This window comes from Saccopteryx bilineata, chromosome 1, assembly GCF_036850765.1.
Source record: "Saccopteryx bilineata isolate mSacBil1 chromosome 1, mSacBil1_pri_phased_curated, whole genome shotgun sequence".
Classification (NCBI taxonomy): Eukaryota; Metazoa; Chordata; class Mammalia; order Chiroptera; family Emballonuridae; genus Saccopteryx; species Saccopteryx bilineata.
Genome location: NC_089490.1, coordinates 278,591,031 through 278,605,362, shown reverse-complemented (window position 1 = coordinate 278,605,362; position 14,332 = coordinate 278,591,031). Strand labels below are relative to the sequence as shown.

The window sequence follows — 14,332 nt, the reverse complement described above, 5'->3', positions numbered from 1 at the left end:
GCAGGAAAAGGCAAGAAAACCTATCTCATACAGTTGATCTCCAGAACTGAATGACAATAAATGTGTGTTGTTTTAACTCACTAAATTTGTGGCAACAGGAAACTAATTCAATGGGCCTTTTGAATGGTTTGCTAATTACTGAAACTGAACATTAATGCCTTTGAGAAAAAAACAGTTGTCTTCCCTCCTTGCTCTCCCTGTTTCCTATGAATTCCTTTGTTTTTGGTTTTAGCTCCTCAGCTAGACCTTTAACTGCGTCAGGGCAGGAGGGTCTTGTTCCCTGTGGAGTTCAAGTGCCAGGCACTATTCGGAGTACTTTACTGCACCCACTCATTTCATCCTTACATGATCTCCACTTTACAGGTGAGAATAAGGTTCAGAGAGGTGAAAGATCACACCATTAGCAAGCTGTGTGACCAGGGTCCTAACCTGGGCAGGCTCTTGCTCTTACCTGTGGTGCTGTGTTCCTCGTTAATCAATTGCAAAATTAATTTAAAATCATTTTCAATCTTAAAAACCTTGAGATCTTAATAAGAATATATTTTAAAGGCTAAAACTCAAGAGGAGGATATGTAAGGTACCCTTTATTTTTCTGTAATCAGTGATGGGAATTTTTTTGCTTTATTCCATATTTGTGATAGCATTGAAATGATAATTTTTTAATCTACATAGTCATTTTATTTCTATATGAAATTTTCTTGTGTTGACTGGTAGCTGATAGTGTCTAAAGACGGGCTAATTTTAGATGGCAAGCCATATATATATATTTTATTACTAATTTTAATGGAGTGACATTGATAAATCAGGGTACATATGTTCAGAGAAAACATCTCCAGGTTATTTTGACATTTGATTATGTTGCATACCCCTCACCCAAAGTCAAATTGTCTTCCGTCACCTTCTATCTGGTTTTCTTTGTGCCCCTCCCCCCCCCAGCCACCACACTCTTATCAATGTCTCTGAGTCTCATTTTTATGTCCCATCTATGTATGGAATCATATTGTTCTTAGTTTTTTCTGATTTACTTATTTCACTCAGTATAATATTATCAAGGTCCATCTATGTTGTTGTGAATGATCTGATGTCATCATTTCTTATGGCTGAGTAGTATTCCATAGTACAGTGGTCCCCAACCTTTTTTGGGCCACGGACCAGTTTAATGTCAGAAAATATTCTCATGGACCAGCCTTTAGTGTGGGACGGATAAATGAATCACGTGACCAAGACAAGTGTCAAGAGTGAGTCTTAGACGGATGTAACAGAGGGAATCTGGTCATTTTTAAAAAATAAAACATCGTTCAGACTTAAATATAAATAAAACAGAAATAATGTAAGTTTTTTATTCTTTCTCTGCGGACAGGTACCAAATGGCCCACGGACCAGTAGTGGTCCGTGGCCCGGGGGTTGGGGACTACTGCCATAGTATATATGTACCAAAGCTTTTTAATCCACTTGTCCACTGACAGACACTTGGGCTATTTCAGATTTTTGCTGTTGTGAACAATGCTGCCATAAACATGGAGGCGCATTTCTCCTTTTGGAACAGTGCTCTGGTGTTCTTAGAGTATATTCCTAAAAGTGGTATAGCTGGGTCAAAAGGCAGTTCGAATTTAATTTTTTGAGGAATCTCCATACTGTTTTCCACAGTGGCTGTACCAGTCAGCATTCCCACCAACAGTGTAGGAGGGTTCCCTTTTCTCCACATCCTCGCCAGCATTTATTCTGTGTTGTTTTGTTGATGAGTGCCATTCTGACTGGTGTGAGGTGATAGCTCATTGTGGTTTTAATTTGCATTTCTCTGATGATTAGTGATGTTGAGCATCTGTATGTCCTCTTTGGAGAAGTGTCTCTTCATTTCTTTTTCCCATTTTTGATTGGATTGTTTGTCTTTCTGGTGTTGACTTTTACTTGCCCGTGGAGATAAATCGGCAAATATATTGCTCCGAGAGATGTCGGAGAGCTTATTGCCATGTTTTCTTCTAAGATGCTTATGGTTTCACGACTTACATTTAAGTCTTTTATCCATTTTGAGTTTATTTTTGTGAATGGTGTAAGTTGGTGGTCTAGTTTCATTTTTTTGCAGGTAGATGTCCAATTTTCCCAACACCATTTGTTTTTACTCCATTGTATGCTCTTTTTTTTTTTTTTTTTTTTTTTTTTATATATATAAATAAATTTTTATTTTAATGGGGTGACATCAATAAATCAGGGTACATACATTCAAAGAAAACATTTCCAGGTTATCTTGTCATTTAGTTATGTTGCATACCCATCACCCAAAGAGAGATCGTCCTCTGCCACCCTCCATCCAGTTCTCTCTGTACCCCTCCCCCTCCCCTCCCCCTCTCCCTCCTTCCCTCCCCCCACCCCCCTTAGCCACCACACTCCTGTTCATGCCTCTCAGTCTCGCTTTTATGTCCCACTAATGTATGGAATCCTGCAGTTCCTGTTTTTTTCTGATTCGCTTATTTCACTCCGCACAATGCTACCAAGACTCCACCATTCCGCTATAAGTGATCCAATGTCACCATTTCTCCTAGCTGAATAATATACCATGGTGTATGTGTGCCCCATCCTCTTCATCTAGTCCTCTATTTTTTTTACAGTGATTAAATGCCTTTAAGCAAACTCTTGGTCAATACAGCAAGAATCCATAAATGAGTAGTGTCCTTAACATGTTCCCCAAATCCAAGTTGGCCCCCTCACCATGCCAAATCCCTGAAAAATGCAACCCAACCACAGTTCAGTCTGTTAGGAGCTGTCACAGGGAGCAGGAGTCCAGGAAAGTTCCCCACAGGAAAAGTCCGCATGGCACTGGAATTGTTGTCACCATTCTATACTTTGCAGCTCATGTCCAAGTCCCAATGACCGCTGCTTCTAGCTGGTAATGATTCAGGTAGACTGGAAAAAGCCATTTGCAGCATGCGTGGATATGGAGCTTCTGTTCTCCTCTGCCTGGAGAGTTGAGACCAGGTTGCTTTTCCCTGGAGCTCTGTGACTGTGGCCTGGTAAAGAGAACCTTGGGATACACTAAGCTGGGTGGCAAAGGTAAATTCATAATACAAGTTGGCAAAAGGAGGAAAGAGAGCTCTAAATTAAGAGTAGGTCCCAGCCTGAAATATGAGTGGGGCATTGAGGTAGGAGGAATAAAGGAATCACTATATATTAAGCAAAGCAGCAGAAAATAGGACTATCAACACCCACAACAGAGATCTTTGAGGGAAGAATAAAGAACCTGACTATTCAGGCAAAACATAGTTAAGTGGCCCTTGTGCAAATGAGATCAGTTTACCTGCTTCTTGGAAGAAATACCCTAGGCTCATCCACAGTGTCGTAGATGGGGTCGACGGCCCTGGGCACCTTCAGCCTTCAGTGGCAAACCCCAGCATTCTGGGCAAGGTTAGGTCATAGGTGGCTGGAGCAGGCCTGGAAGAGACTGAACCCTCCCTTAGAGGAGCGAGGGGGAAGCCCACCTTCCAGTGTCCCTGTTTCCTCACAGCAGAGGTGTGTAAGCCTGGCAGGCTTTAGCTCAATGACCTTCCTTTCCACTATTGAAGCAGGACCCAGATGGCATCCTATGAGACCCCTTTGGGGTGCTGGAGCCTTTAAGGGTGTATCCTAAAAGCTGGTAGTTCCCCCTGATCTCTATTGGGCTTTTTCTGCCTCTAGGTATCTTAAAAGCCATTCTCAGAAGATCTCGCTGAGGGGTTTAAGGATCCCCATCCGCCTATATAAATCTTTTCCATATATCTGGAGCTATTTGGAAAAAAGACAGAACAGTGTTATTAGCTAGATCTAATAAAGAAGGTAGATTTGGTGTCTCCTGTTCATCAGCTTTCAAAAGAAATGTAAATTTTTTTTTTTTTTTTAAGTAAAAAGCATGATATGGTAGACCCGTCGGAGTCATTGGCCTGGTGTGCAGGATTCCCGGGTTCGATTCCCGGCCAGAGCACACAGGAGAAGCGCCATCTACCTCTCCACCCCTCCCCCTCTCCCTGCTCCCGGTCCCTCTCCTCCTGTCCACAGCCAAGGCTCCACCGGAGCAAATCCACCCTGGGCACTAAGGATGGCCCCATGGCCTCCGCCCTAGTTGCTAGAATGACTCCGGTTGTAACAGAGCAACATCCCAGATGGGCAGAGCATTCCCCCCGGTAGGCATGCCAGGTGGATCCCAGTCAGGCGCATGCAGGAGTCTGTCTGCTTGCCTCCCCATCCCCATCCTCAGAAATATACAAAAAATAAATAAATAAAAGAAAAAATACAAAAAAAAATACAAAAAAAAAAAAAGGGGGGGGGGCATTCCCTTGTGCTAAATAAAGCACCAGGAAGCATGGAGTGAGCTTGAGTATGTCCTATGAAACTTGGAGCTCTATGTTTACATATAAGACTTTGAAGAAGGAGGAACTGCTGAAATAGTTTGTCAGCATTTGTCCCTAAGACAGCAGTCTTTATAGTGGGAACACCATACGTAAATATTTGCTGTCTGTCTATAGATTAAGGGGGGAATATGGCCAATGCTGAAAAGCCATGATCTTTGTGCCCCTCCCCTCCCCCAACCCCCTCCCTCTCCTCCCCCCACCCTGTAACCCCAACACTGTTGTTCATGTCTCTGAGTCTCATCTTTATGTCCCACCTATGTGTGGAAACATATAGTTCTTAGTTTTTTCTGATTTACTTCTTTCACTCAGTATAATGTTATCGAGGCCCATCCATGTTGTTGTAAAAGATCCTATGTCATCATTTCTTATGGCTGAGTAGTATTCCATAGTATATATATACCAAAGCTTTTTAATCCACTCATCCTCTGATGGACACTTGGGCTGTTTCCAAATCTTTGCTATTGTGAACAATGCTGCCATAAACATGGGGGTGCATTTCTTCTTTTCAAACAGTGCTATGGTGTTCTTGGGGTATATTCCTAACAGTGGTATAGCTGGGTCAAAAGGCAGTTCGATTTTTAATTTCTTGAGGTATCTCCATACTGTTTTCCACAGTGGCTGCACCAGTCTGCATTCCCACCAGCAGTGCAGGAGGGTTCCCTTTTCTCCACATCCTCGCCAGCACTTATTCTGTGTTGTTTTATTGATGAGCGCCATTCTGACTGGTGTGAGGTGATATCTCATTGTGGTTTTAATTTGCATTTCTCTAATCATTAATGATGTTGAACATTTTTTCATATGCCTATTGGCCATCTGTGTGTCCTCTTTGGAGAAATGTCTATTCATTTCTTTTGCCCATTTTTGGATTGGATTGTTTGTCTTCCTGGTATTAAGTTTTACAAGTTCTTTATAAATTTTGGTTATTAACCCCTTATCAGACGCTATGTCAAATATATTCTCCCATTGTGTAGTTTGTCTTTTTATTCTGTTCTTATTGTCTTTAGCTGTGCAGAAGCTTTTTAGTTTGATAAAGTCCCATTTGTTTATCCTGTCTTTTATTTCACTTGCCTGTGGAGACAAATCAGCAAATATATTGCTGCGAGAGATGTCAGAGAGCTTACTGCCTATGTTTTCTTCTAAAATGCTTATGGTTTCATGGCTTACATTCAAGTCTTTTATCCATTTTGAGTTTATTTTTGTGAGTGGTGTAAGTTGGTGGTCTAGTTTCATTTTTTTGCAGGTAGCTGTCCAGTTTTCCCAACACCATTTGTTGAAGAGGCTGTCTTTACTCCATTGTATTGTCTTACCTCCTTTGTCAAATATCAGTTGTCCATAAAGGTGTGGGTTTATTTCTTGGTTCTTTGTTCTGTTCCATTGATCTATATGCCTGTTCTTATGCCAGTACCAGGCTGTTTTGAGTACAATGGCCTTATAGTATAACTTGATTCCGGAAGTGTGATACCTCCCACTTTATTCTTCCTTTTCAAGATTGCTGAGGCTATTCGTGTTCTTTTCTGGTTCCATATAAATTTTTGGAATATGTGTTCTATATCTTTGAACTATGTCATTGGTATTTTAGTTGTTATTGCATTGAATTTATAAATTGCTTAGGGTAATATAGACATTTTAATGATGTTTATTCTTCCTAACCATGAGCATGGTATATGCTTCCACTTGTTTGTATCTTCCTTGATTTCTTTTATCAATGTTTTATAATTTTCTGAGTACAAGTCTTTAACTTCCTTGGTTAAATTTACTCCTAGGTACTTTATTTTTGGGGTTGCAATAGTGTAGTGGATTGTTTCCTTACTTTCTCTTTCTGACAGTTCATTGTTGGAGTATAAAAATGCCTCTGATTTCTAAGTATTCATTTTATATCCTGACACCTTGCTGAATTCATTTATCAGGTCCAGTAGATTTTTGACTGAGACTTCAGAGTTTTCTATATACAATATCATACCATCTGCAAATAATGATAGTTTTACTTCTTCTTTTCCAATTTGGATGCCTTTTATTTCTTCTTCTTGTCTGATTGCTGTGGCTAGGACTTCCAGAACTATGTTGAATAAGAGTGGTGAAAGGGGACACCCCTGCCTTGTTGGGAATTTTTTGATAACTGTTTTGATCTCATTTGTTGTAATTGGTCTGTTTAGGTTTTCTGATTCTTCCAGATTGATTTTTGGAAAATTATATGTTTCAAGGAATTTGTCCAATTTCATCTAGGTTGTCTAGTTTTTTGGCATACAGTTCTTCATAGTATTTTCTTACAATATTTTGTATTTCTGTTGTGTCAGTTGTTATTTCTCCACTCTCATTTCTAATATTATTTATATGAGTCCTCTCTCTTTTTTTCTTGGTGAGTCTAGTTAAAGGTTCATTGATCTTGTTTACCTTTTCAAAGAACCATCTCCTGGTTTCATTGATCCTCTGTATTGTTTCTTTAGCCTCTATGTCATTTATTTCTGCTCTGATCTTTATTATTTCCTTCCTTCTACTACCCCTGGTCTTTACTTGCTCTTCTTTTTCTAGGTCTTTCAGATGCAGGGTCAAGTTGTTTATTTGAGCTTTTTCTAGCTTCTTAAGGTATGCCTGTAATGCTATGAACTTCCCTCTCAGTACTACTTTTGCTGTGTCCCATAAATGTTGAGTTGATGTATGCTCATTATCATTTGTTTCTAGGAATTATTTTATTCTTTGATCTCAATGTTAACCCATTTGTTATTTAATAACATGCTATTTAGTTTCCAAGTGTTTGAGTATTTTTCAGTTTTTCTGTTGTGATTGATTTCTAGTTTCATGCCATTGTGATCAGAGAAAATGTTTGATATGATTTCAATCTTCTTAAATTTGTTGAGACTGCTTTTGTGCTCTAACATGTGGTCTATCCTAGAGAATGTACCATAAGCACTTGAAAAGAATGTATATTCTGATGCTTTAGGGTGAAAGATTCTGAAGATATCTATTAAATCAAGCTGATCTAATGTGTCCTTTAAGTCTGTTGTTACTTTGTTAATTTTCTTTCTTGAGGATCTATCTAATGATGTTAGTGGGGTATTGAAATCCCCTACTATTATATGATTGCTGTTGATCTCGCCCTTTATTCATCAAAGTCTGCTTTGTATATTTAGGTGCTCCTATATTAGGTGCGTAGGTATTTATAATGGTTATATCTTCCTGTTGGATTGCTCCCTTTATCATTATGTAGTGACCTGCTTTATCTCTTACTATAGTCTTTGTTGTAAAGTCCATTTTGTCTAAGTATTGCTACCCCAGCCTTTTTTTCTTTTCCATTTGCATGAAATATTTTTTCCATCCTTTTACCTTCAGTCTATATGCATGTTTTGTTTTAAGGTGTGTCTCTTGTAGACAGCATATGTAAGGGTCCTGTTTTCTTATCCACGCAACTACCCTATGTCTTTTGACCGGATCATTTAATTCATTTACATTTAAGGTTATTACTGATATGTAGTTGTTTATTGCCATTTTATTCTTTAAAGCTATATTTCTCTTTTGCTATATTCTTTTCCCCCTTTGATCTGTTTACAACAGGCCCCTTAGCATTTCTTGCAGTGTTGGTTTGGTTGTAGTGAATTCCTTGAGTTTTTTTTGTCTAGGAAGCTTTTTATTTCTTCTTTAATTTTAAATGATAGCCTTGCTGGATAAAATAATCTTAGTTGTAGGTTCTTGTTCTGCATTACTTTGAATATTTCTTGCATTCCCTTCTGGCCTCAAGTGTTTCTGTTGAAAAGTCAGATGTCTTCCTTATGGGGACTCCTTTGTAGGTGTAGCCCTTTTATTCTCTAGCAGCTTTTAATATTTTCTCTTTATCACTTAGCTTTGGTATTTTAATTATGATGTGTCTTGGTGTAAATTTTTTTTGGTTTCTCTTTAATGGAGTTCTCTGTGCTTCTTGAACGTGTGAGATAGGGAAGTTTTCAGCTATGATTTGATTGAACAAAGTTTCTATCCCTTGTTCTTTCTCTTCTTCTTTAGGAACCCCTATGATGCAGATGCTATTTCTCTTCATGTTCTTACAGAGCTCTCTTACTTAGAGTTTCCTCAGACATTTGAGTCTCTTTTCTTTTTTTCTGTTCTGCTTCCATGCCTTCGTTTATTTTGTCCTCTAACTCGCTGATTCAATCCTCAGCTTCATCCATCCTGCTTTTAATTCCTTCCATTGTGGTCTTCAATTCTGATATTGTATTTGTCATTTCTGACTGATTCTTTTTTATTATTTCAATTTCATTTTTTATATTTGCTATCTCTTTATTTAGGTGTTTGTAATGACCATCTATTGTTGTTCTAAGCTCTTTGAACATCCTAACAATCATTATTTTAAACTCTGCATCTGGTAATTTGGTTATATCTGACTCATTCAGCTCCTTCTCTGGGGATTTCTTTTGATTCATTTGTGTTGCATTTCTCTGCCTTCTCATTTTGTCTGTGTATAAGATGGTTTTGGCCACTGGAGTCCAATGGGTGTGGACTCTGTGTTTCCTAGGTGTGGTCTCTCTGCAAGCCCACCACCCCCTCTGCTGCTGCTGCCTAGGATGTTTGTATGGGCATTGCCTGTGCTGGTCTGCTATGGCTGTTGCTGCAGTTTCTGCCTCTCCTCCACGGAAGGGGCTGTGTTCACGTGCTTGGCTCTACAAGCCTCAGCCAGTCTCAGCCTTCGCCCTGCCTCTGCCCGTGGGGTTGCGCACTGTGCAGGGGCCACAAGCCTGGGCACCAAGGGCAGGGGTGAGCACCTTTGCTCAGCTACTGGTCTCTGCCTGTTCCCAGGCTCCCGTCCTTCCCCTGCAGGCGGCTCATAGCCCGCTGGACCACTTTCCCCTGTCTCTTCCACCCCTGCTGGGCTAGACTGAGCTCACACTGGGCCTCAGGCGTGGCTGGCAGGCTTCTGCCTCCTGCTGATGGAACCGCAGTTCTGCATCCCACTGCCTCCTGTCCTCCAGCAAGCCCTCAGCAGTGTGGAATTTTTTTCTTTTTATATCTGCTTTAAAAAGTATTAGCATACTTATTTAAGATTTTTAGCAAAACTTGATTCTTGTCTCCTCAATTGGTTCAAATTGTATATTTGCAATTGGATTAGAGATGCCTGACCAATTTCAATATGAAATCCTTTTTTCCTATTTGAACTTGGTTAATAATTAGATATCTTCATGTTTATTTATGAGGCTTTGTTCTGAATTATAAAAATATGGAGTTAATGGTTAATATTTGTATTGATTTCATAAAATGCCAAATAGGTATGAGTACATTGTTTTCTAAGATTGACTCCTAGAGACAAAGTGTTAAAAAAGATTTTAGTCTTCCATTAGTATCAAAATAATTTTCTCTAAAACATCGTTGTTTAGTTCATGGAATTTAGAACTCATTGTGGGATCCTATACTTGTAATTTGAATTGTATTCAACTAAATTATTATTTTTTAAAATAATGAGTTCGGCCCTGGGCAGTTTGCTCAATGGATAGAGTGTTGACTAGGTGTACAGGTGTCCTGGGTTCGATATCCAGTCAGGGCACACAAGACAAGCGACTCTCTGCCTCTCTTCCTTTCTCTCTCCTCCTTCTCTCTCTCTTCTTCTTTCACAGCCAGTGGCTAAACTGGTTTGAGCATCGGCCCTAGGTGCTGAGGATAACTTGTTGATTCGAGCATAGGCCCCAGATGGTGGTTGCCTGGTGGATCCCAGTTGGGGCACATGTGGGAGTCTGTCTCTTTATCTCCCCTCCTCTCACTTAAAAAAAATGTATAAAATAACATGAGTTTACTTGTCAATAAGAATTATAGAAAAATACTATCTTAAATTTCAGATTTGGGGCTGCCTATGTATTTTCTGCTTGCTCTCAATCTAGGAACACTCCCAGAAACACTCGAAGAACGTCAGTCAGGGTATGCTCTACCTACAAGTCTTGAAGCCAACGGTTTAAAGAAGAGCAGTTGGGGCTTCTTATTTACTGGGATTGTTGGGGGTACACTCGTGGCTGTGTATGCTGTGGCTACTCCGTTTATAACACCGGCACTCCGAAAAATTTGCTTGCCCTTTGTACCTGCAACTACAAAGCAGATCGAGAATGTTGTGAAAACGCTGCGAAGCAGAAGTGGACCTCTGGTGGACATTGGTAGTGGCGACGGAAGGATTGTGAGTTATGCTAGTAAGACATTTTAAGGTTTGGCACCAGTATTGCTAAAATTTCTCTTTCATGTTTCTTAAGAGGTTTATGCAGACTCGCTAAACCTGTTGAATAAAGTAGTCGTTTCATTTCGTGTTTGTTTGACCAAACTATCAAACCCCCCAACATGAATTTCAAATGTGTTTTTCTCAGATTTAATTTTTTCTTAAAGGAGAAAGTGCTCTGAAGGTACGCCAAGTAAAAAGGAACAATGAATTGGTGATTATGAGATTTGCTGTTAAGAAACTTGGGCCAACAGAGGTGGTGTTAACTAGAAGAAACATGTTAAATCATGGAGTTTCACTGGTTTACACATTTTGCATCATAAATGTTTGCTTCTACATATATCTATACTTGCACATGTAAAATTCCTATGGGGTAACAGTGTTAGAGTAGGGGGCCCTGCTGGGAAGCTGTTTTACTGACTCAAGGCCACTGACTGGCAAATGGGTGTCCCAGAGCATGCTCCTCCATGGACAAGGTGGCACCTAAGGCCTTCAGCTTCCATTCATGATGAGCTGAAAAGTGAGGGTAGCAGTCGTCTAGCACAGTTTTCTGGAGACATTTCGAGTGCAGACCAGCAGGCCACGATGCTTTTCACCAGCCCCTGCCCCTGCACTTTTGTTATGGTGACCTGGAATAATTAGGAAGAAGTTAAAAAGTGCCTCATGTTTTTAAGAAATCAGATGTATATATTAATCAGGAGGAAGTTTTAAAATCCAGATTGAGTGCTTTGCATACTTGAATATAATCTTTATGGGTACATAGGAGAAAATGGTTCCTTCTTAAGGGGCAGCATTCTAGTTCTCTGGAAACGACTGTTGGTGGGACAGCTCCTTCCGGGATGCTCCTGTGAAGAGTGGTGGCAAGACCAAGGAGCAGAGAGGCCCAGAGACCAGTCCACTCTCCCTGTCATGCAGGCAGTGGCATTCTGCAGCTGACTTTATTCTGATTGTTCCAGTTTACTTTTACCTGCTTTGAATTTTGAATGAACAATTTTAAATACAAAGGAAATATGGCTTTTATTGACAGATTATTTTTATTGCATATTATAACTATGTAGTCCGTAATACAGTCCCCTGGGTACATTCATTTCGCCCCTGGTGTGCTGTCACTGATGGAGAGAGGCTGGGATTTTAGCAACTTTTTGTCAGACTGACCCAGAGGCTGGGCAGTCCGGAATTAATTACATAATTGTCTGAAGCAGGCTTGCCTATCTGTTCTGGCGCTTGAGGTGAAATTTTGACAAAAATGTGAAACTGCGTTAAAATTGGCTGGGAGTATCTTATCCATAAAGCAACATAACTTTAGAAATCTATCTTTAATGGTGTCTTGAACAAAGGAGGTGACTCTGAATTGGACATTTTATGATTATAGATCATAAATAGGAAATATTCATATTATTTCTCCTGGTAATTTGATATTTTTTCTTTTTATCCTGCATGAATCTTTGCCTCTGTGCAGGTGATAGCAGCTGCGAAGGCAGGATTCACAGCGGTTGGCTATGAATTAAACCCATGGCTGGTTTGGTACTCCAGATACCGTGCTTGGCGAGAAGGGGTACAGCACTCGGCCAAATTTCATATTGCAGATTTGTGGAAGGTATGTAAGGCAAAGTACAATTCTAGGAAACTCCAACTGAGACTTTATAATTCATAATTGGTATGATTGCAAACTGGAAAATGTATAAAAAGAAAGTAATTAAAATAAAAGTGTATATTTTAGCATAATAAAATGTAAAAACCTTTAAACGGATAGATTTGCAAATTGACCACTTAAGAGCAAGCAGTGTTTTTCAACCACCAGTCCACCAGAAATTCTGTGCGGGTCCGTAAAAGAGTTACTCATCCTGGTGTTGTATGAAGATTACAAGAACACTGCTTTAGGGTATGAGCTTAAGGTTTTTTTTGTTTTGTTTTGTTTTGTATTTTTCTGAAGCTAGAAACCGGGAGAGACAGACAGACCCCCGCATGCGCCCGACTGGGATGCGCCCGACCGGGATCCACCCGGCACGCCCACCAGGGGGCGACGCTCTGCCCACCAGGGGGCGATGCTCTGCCGCGACCAGAGCCACTCTAGCACCTGGGGCAGAGGTCAAGGAGCCATCCCCAGCGCCCGGGCCATCTTTGCTCCAATGGAGCCTTAGCTGCGGGAGGGGAAGAGAGAGACAGAGAGGAAGGAGAGGGGGAGGGGTGGAGAAGCAGATGGGCGCTTCTCCTGTGTGCCCTGGCCGGGAATCGAACCCGGGACTTCTACACTCCAGGCCGATGCTCTACCACTGAGCCAACCGGCTAGGGCATGAGCTTAAGGTTTATGACATGATATATCATGTGAATTATAAGAATTTGCTAAATTAGAAAAGTTCTCGTTTCATTTAATACAAAATGAGATTTAAAAACTCTCATTTGGAAATCTTGTAACTTGTAATATAGAGATTGATTTATTAATGTTGTTCTTGGTGAACAGTAGACTTGTCTGTGTGTTGTGTGAGTTGGAGAGGCAGAGATGGGTGCGAATAAAAGAGAAAGAATCCACCAACCATGCTGCCATGGTTCCTCCCGGTAACCATAAAGTACAAGATACTTCCAAGTTTATTTGTACTCTAAAAAAACGCCCTGTAATTTTGCTTTAGGATTGCTCCATAAAATGCTTTTTCTTAAATAAGAACTTCCCATTTTAATGGTGTCATCAGTAGCTTATAAAAATTCATTTGAGTTTTGCTTGCATTTTTTTATACCACATATACATAAACGATCTCTCTGTAGAGTACAGAAGACTTTTATCGGGCAATAAGAATTTTGACTGGCAAAGCACTTTCCCCCCCCAGTTTTTTAACTAAAGACCATTTTATTGCGCTTTTTGCAATAAAATGAAGAGGATGGGGACTAGAATAAGGATGGTTCAACATAAACAGGTAGTCTGAAATCTCTCGAGTTCTTGCAAAGCTACTTTGGTGCAGAGTAGAGTAGGAAGGTGCACCAGAGGTACAGAAGGCCCAGGGCCAACTGGCTCAACCACCAGCTGATCATTGGATGAGTCAGTGGCTTTTCTGACAGACAACCCCTGGGCCAGGCTTTGCAGGGAGTCACTGTGAGGATGGAATGAGATGACTTATGGGGAAGCATTTTGCAAAGTGATGGATCGAAGTAGTAAGAATGAAAGTGTGCACGTGGTATTTTTTCTTTGTGAAATCTCAGAGGGGCCCCTCTGTGAAAACCTACTGTTTGGTACAATATAAAATTGCTACTCATTTTGAAACAAAAGTTGAGCTGGATATTTGGCTTTTAAAAATTAACCTAAGCCCTGGTCGGTTGGTTTAGTGGTAAAGCATCACCCCGGCATGTAGTTGTCCCTGGTTTAATTCCCGGACAGGGCACACAGGAGAAGTGACCATCTGTTTTTCCACCCAACCCCCAATTCCCCCTTCTCTCTCTCTGTTCCTTTCCAACAGCCGTGACTCGATTGGTTGGAGTACCTCAGGTGCTGAGGATGGCTCCTTGAAGTCTTTGCCTCAGGTGCTTAAAATAGCTCATTTGTGAGCATGGCCCCTGATGGACAGACATCAGCCCCAGATGGGGTTGCTGGGCACATGTAGGGGCACATGTGGGAGTCTATCTCTCTATTGCCCCTCCTCTCACTTGGAAAATAAGAAAAAAAATAACCTGTGAATTGTTTCCTCCTCTCCTTCAGGTTACATTTTCGCAGTACTCAAACGTTGTTATTTTTGGGGTGCCCCAGATGGTAAGTATGCACTCTCCTGTCCCCTGACTCTTTGGTTTT

General features: G+C 40.6%; 1 protein-coding gene across 2 annotated transcripts in view; it reads left to right on the top strand.

Moving 5' to 3' along the window:
* ATPSCKMT (ATP synthase c subunit lysine N-methyltransferase) overlaps positions 1-14,332 on the top strand; it is a 31,961-nt gene that overhangs the window by 7,622 nt on the left and 10,007 nt on the right. The window contains exons 2-4 of one of the 2 annotated variants that reach the window (XM_066253609.1): positions 10,235-10,521; positions 12,017-12,154; positions 14,243-14,293. In XM_066253609.1, the coding sequence (XP_066109706.1) occupies positions 10,235-10,521; positions 12,017-12,154; positions 14,243-14,293 (476 nt within the window). The remainder of the gene's footprint in view (positions 1-10,234; positions 10,522-12,016; positions 12,155-14,242; positions 14,294-14,332) is intronic. The other variant, XM_066253610.1, reaches the window with a different exon arrangement.